Source organism: Homarus americanus, unplaced genomic scaffold, assembly GCF_018991925.1.
Source record: "Homarus americanus isolate GMGI-L3 unplaced genomic scaffold, GMGI_Hamer_2.0 scaffold23578, whole genome shotgun sequence".
In the NCBI taxonomy this organism is placed as follows: Eukaryota; Metazoa; Arthropoda; class Malacostraca; order Decapoda; family Nephropidae; genus Homarus; species Homarus americanus.
Genome location: NW_024733231.1, coordinates 440,404 through 446,403, shown reverse-complemented (window position 1 = coordinate 446,403; position 6,000 = coordinate 440,404). Strand labels below are relative to the sequence as shown.

General features: G+C 37.8%; 1 protein-coding gene across 2 annotated transcripts in view; it reads right to left on the bottom strand.

Annotated features, from left to right (window-relative positions):
* Positions 1–1,715: 1,715 nt before the first annotated feature.
* The window catches only part of LOC121869521 (codanin-1-like), an 88,226-nt gene continuing 83,941 nt past the window's right edge, over positions 1,716–6,000 (bottom strand). For both annotated transcript variants that reach the window (XM_042370877.1, XM_042370878.1), the window contains 2 exons: positions 2,941–3,083; positions 1,716–1,902 (listed from right to left, as the gene is read on the bottom strand). In XM_042370877.1, the coding sequence (XP_042226811.1) occupies positions 1,717–1,902; positions 2,941–3,083 (329 nt within the window). In that variant the 3' untranslated portion in view covers position 1,716. The remainder of the gene's footprint in view (positions 1,903–2,940; positions 3,084–6,000) is intronic.

Below are 6,000 nucleotides of genomic sequence, written 5' to 3'. Positions count from 1 at the left end.
AGGATGGTGTAGAAGAGCATGTGATGTCTCATGAACAGGAACTTACTCCAGATGACTTGCAGCAACTGGATGAGATGTTAGAGGCTGACAGTGGTGAGGAGGAAAAGGAAAGTGATGACCATATGTCAACTTCAGAGTTGAAAGATGTTGTTCACCACTGTGAGAAGTTCAGGAAACTAGCTTCAAGGCACCCAGATATGGAAAAGTCTGAACTAGTTTTGTGTCATGTTGAGGACACAGTGGTCTCCTCCTTCAAACATCAGTTAATGATGAGGAATAGAGATGCCCCACAGACAAAAATTGAGTTTCTTCAGTAAAAGGCAGCGGGAACTAGATGCTAGCCCTCAGCCTTCCACTTCAAGAAGGAGAGAGGATGTTCCTGGTGGAGAATCTGTCAGTTCAGAGGTTCCTGACATTTTCATGGAAGGTGACTCACCTTCCAATAAGCAGTAAAATGCTTCTCCTCCACCTCCACTTCCCTCTCTTCTCCCTTCTCCTCCTCCACCTCCCACTTCAAATTCACATCAGCATCATCATCCAGGAGCTTTCTACATACACACCTAAAAGTAAGTGTACTTTACTACCTTTTTTGTTGACTTTAGGCAATTTTCGATGAGCTGGAACCAATTACCCAAAAACCCATTGAAACAATGGTTTCGGTTAACAAATTTTTCGGTTAACGAGCAACCTTCTGGAACGAATTGTGCTCGTTAACCGAGGGACCATTGTACTGTATAAGACAGGTAACACTGCCTATATCTGTACTGAATAAGACAAGTAACACTGCCTTACCCCAGGTTGGCAACACTGGGGTTAGAAAGAGTCAAGATCGTTCATAAAGTGGCGTGTGTGAAGCAGTAGTAACGAGGTAAACAACACTAATTTGTAGGCAGCATGAGGTACAGGACACATATTTTACTATCTTATTACTAAATACACTATTAACAATCACTATTACTACGCCAGTAATTGATCACAATACTAGACCTGTGCTTGGGGGTTGTGGAGGAAGAAACATACAGTGAAGTGAGTCAAGTCCAAGGGCAAGATTCCTACATCACAAAATCTAAGAAGCTACTGAGAAGAGACTGGAAGGCACTCATGTGTGGGTGAGTGAAAGATAAATACCTACTTGGCAACATAATCTAGCCAGGCCCACCCCTTTTATTGACATAGGCTCACGAAAGATCAAAACGTCATGTGACGTGACCCAAAGCCTAGGGGTTAATACTGTACTGCATTACTGTCTTTAACAATCTTTACCATCCATATTATTCTTCAACAATCCTAATATTAACTCGTACATACATCCTAACATTAACTCCTACAATACATATATCCTAACATTAACAATCTTTACCAGTTATGCTCAACTTTTTCAAAATAAAGATCTCTCTCTCATTATCTACATATCAATTTCCTTTATCATTCACACCAGCAGCAATGAGGTGGACAGAACTGAAGGAGGATTAGCACTGTAAATGAAAAACAGAGAAAATTGTAGTGTTAAAGTTTGCAAACCATGAAATTACCATAACTTTGGAACCAGTGAAGATATTGAAGTGATTCAAGAGGGAAGATTGTAACATCATTAGTGCAGATTCCATTGATACAAGTGAGAGACATCATGGGTATTGTTTTCTGGGTAAACCAATGCTGGTCCTACTTGGGTTCTGTGCTCCTCAAATACTACCTGTACTGAACTGTAATGTACTTTTAAATAAATGAAACATGAATTACCTGCAGCTGCATCTGTGAGTGTGTTGAAGTGGTTCTATCAGAGGCAGAGAGTGGTGTAATCTTGCGGTAACTGTTGGTACCTTTACTGCAACCTCCACCTACCCAGTAATCACTCAGTAAGTTCTTTAGTTCACTTATAAATGGACAGCAGATTGTGATCATCTGAAAGACAACATTATTTTCAAAAAACTATTCAAGCATATAAAGTGAATAATAATAAAAAAATATAATGCTTTTAATGGCACATTTAAATCACTGTACAGTACAGTACTGACTTCAGAAGAAATTTACTGCTTCCTTATCCTCAACACCTACGGTATGTGATTAAGGGCCACTTATTTGGAGATGAGGATAACTATATATTTCTGGAAACTTTAAGATACATTGTTTTACCGCTGGACAGCGGTAATCATAGGATAGTGAATAGAGTAATGAGAAAAGCATTGTTTGTTGTACCAAGCGAACAGGCGCTGACTCAGTCCTACTATAATGAAGCCAGAGGTGGACTATGCCGAGTCAGCTTGATGTATCTCCCTGGGTCTTGAGACGCTAACATATAACTACCAGTACCTCTCAACTGATCGCCCTAAACACACCAACGCTTTCTGCTCTGAGCCGGACCTACAATTAAGTAAGTATACTCGTAAACCTATTGTGGACGTGAAGAATATTAATTGAACAACTTCTGATGATATGCAGCTTATATTGTTACTATTAAGATAATGTACTCATTTGTGTGCTAATATTAAGAAAATGTATTCAAATATGATATGACACTGAACTTCAGTTCCCTCTTGTAAATTGATTATTATTTGTATTTGACAGTTTTGACCAAAATAAAATGGATCTAGTTGATGTGGCAGGTTAATCTCCCTACCAGGCGACATAATACTGGACCCCAAAATCAATCTTTACATTTTTTTAAAGCATATGACCATCCTTTTGGACTTTTGTTAAGTAAATATTTAAACTACAGTATTGTACAATATTATGTACCTCACTATTACAAAATAATTGGTGAGCAGCCAGTTTGGTATAAGGAGTTTTTCGGTATAAAGCTCACCCGAAAAACTCATTCAATACAGTACTGAACTTTGTTTGGTATATATATAAAAAAGTTTCATATTTTTAGTCCAGATAAATTGTCACAATACTTTTTATTTATAAATGTAGTTTGGTAATATAAGACTTTAAACTTACCTGTTGATCAACAAAATTAGACTCATCTAGATTCAGCTTACGCTCTGCCACAATCTGAGTGTCAGAGCCTTTGAGAGGTGTAGTCTGAGGACTCTCTATCATGCTCACTGATAAAAACTTGGAGGGAGTTTTGCTTGGTGATCCTGTTTATAAAGAAATTTTTTTACACATGTGAAAACATTCAAAACTGATCAAGTAGTTTCATTATTATCTATATGATAATTATCCTTTTCCTTTCTGACTTTTCTGATGAGTGGAACAAAGAGAAAGATCCAGGTACAGTAGAATGTCGATTTAAAGTGATTCAATTTAAGATTATTGATTTAAAGCGACACCCACAATTACGGACAATGTTTTAATGTAAAGCGAATCTTTCCTATTTTGAGTGAGTCAATCTGGCACATCACATTTTAAAATTCGCGCCTAATGTTTCTCTGAGCACGCTACACTGTCCTAAGGGCAAAGCTGTACTGTGCATATACTCAATATAATGTACTAGAGGATTACTAAAAAAAAATTCTAGTGCAAACTATAGCATGATTATATTCAAATTAATCACTATATTATAAGAATTCCAGCAATGTTAATTATATTCTCCTAGGTCAGTGTAGTGACATTTTATAAACAAAAAACAAAAACTCAATCTCAATAAATACTTCACTAGACCTTAGGTGCCAACTGTCAAACATGTCACTGCCACCTCCCTCCCCCCCCCCCTATTTTCCCAGCCAGAGTTGGGTGGTTATACGCTTACAGTTGTTATCTTATATAATATCACAGACTAAAGTTAGGAGAATAATTTGCATTGCTAGAATCCTTGCAAGACAGCGAATAATTTGAACATAAACGTCATATATTTTGCACAAGAGATAAAATTTTTAGTCCTTTGTAATAAAATTAATTAGAACATGTCAGTTCAGTGGCATTTTATAAGAGAAAAACTTATTCACTCTTATGGACAGATAAATAAATAAGCACTAAACCTTGGCATCAACTGTCAAACATATCACCTCACCTCTCCACCCCCCCCCACAATCTTCCCATCAGCTGATCGCTAGTAAACAGACCATTTCACGTCCCATAATTTTAGCTGTGTTGATTTATGAGTGTTTGTTTTAACATAATACTCCAAAAAACAATGTTTTGTTTATTCTAGGAGATGGGGTGAGGTGCATCTGGGTAGACTGTCAGTCTTTTTAGTATTTTGTGTTTCTCTCAAGTACCAAACTAAATTATTCCATTGAAACAACACTTTGACTTGGTGCGAATTCGGTTTAAAGCGACCTCTCTTGGTACGTATCTCGTGTTATAATGACGTTCTACTGTAACTCAATAAAGGGGGAAACAATATTTTGCAAGATATTATACATGTAGAAACAGGGAGAAAAGAACCAGAATGACAAGTCAAAATGTCCACACATTCTTGCTTACATTTTTAATTTGTAGTTGCAGAAATGTGTTCCTACGCCCCCTGTGATAACCCGTGGTTCCAAACGGCCAACCTATACGACCTATAGCAAACCTATCCACCAATCACGTCTGTCATTACACTACCAATACCCATTCATTCATATACTATTACTGCGATGGTTCCATTTGAAGACACGGGCTACCACAGGGAGTGTAGGAACACATTTCCACAACTGTACCACAGCACATAAAATGAAACCCAAGTATCCATTTAGACCAGTGGTTCTTAACCTTTTTAGAGTCACACCCCCTATAGCAGTTGGTCCTCCTCTCCACGCCCCCTCCTTCCTTCATATAAAATTCTAAATCTAAAAATTCTAAAACAATTTCCTCTTGAATTAAGAAGGAAAATTGAGAAACTAGTTTTTCATTTGTTACTTTAATAACTTTAATTATTCAAAAGAATCTGCATAAGCTACTGTCGCAGTCAGTGTTGACAAATTTTCAAATGTGAATATCGTACTGGAGCCTCAAAATTATCGTTTCTTCATCAAATTATCGTACAGTTCCCGACATTATGACTACCTTCATTCAGTCACTTTTAGTGGAATTTTACATTTTGAGTGGCATAGTTACCATTTACGACATGTTGAAGTATCTGTGGGGAGCAAGACTGTGTTTCACATGGCTGAGAAATACTTGACCGTGGTTCATATAGGTGAGAAATACTTGACTGTGGTTCACATGGTTGAGAAATACTTGACCGTGGTTCATATAGGTGAGAAATACTTGACTGTGGTTCACATGGTTGAGAAATACTTGACCGTGGTTCATATAGGTGAGAAATACTTGACCGTGGTTCATATAGGTGAGAAATACTTGACTGTGTTTCACATGAGAAATACTTGAGAAATACTTGACTGTGTTTCACATGGTTGAGAAATACTTGACTGTGGTTCACATGGGTGACAAATACTTGACTGTGGTTCACATGGGTGAGAAATACTTGACCATGGTTCACATGGCTGAGAAATAATTGACTGTGGTTCACATGGTTGAGAAATACTTGACTGTGTTTCACATGGCTGACAAGTACTTGACCGTGGTTCACATGGGTGAGAAATACTTGACCGTGGTTCACATGGATGAGAAATACTTGACCGTGGTTCATATAGGTGAGAAATACTTGACTGTGTTTCACATGGATGAGAAATACTTGACTGTGTTTCACATGGCTTACTTGACTGTGGTTCACTGTGCATGGAGAAATATGACCATGGTTCATATAGGTGAGAAATACTTGACTGTGTTTCATATGGCTGAGAAATACTTGACCGTGGTTCATATATGTGAAATACTTGACTGTGTTTCATATGGCTGAGAAATACTTGACCGTGGTTCATATATGTGAGAAATACTTGACCGTGGTTCACATGGATGAGAAATACTTGACCGTGGTTCACATGGATGAGAAATACTTGACTGTGGTTCACATGGGTGAGAAATACTTGACCATGGTTCACATGGCTGAAAAATAATTGACTGTGGTTCACAAGGCTGAGAAATACTTGACCGTGGTTCACATGGCTGAGAAATAATTGACTGTGGTTCACAAGGCTGAGAAATACTTGACGGTGGTTCACATGGGTG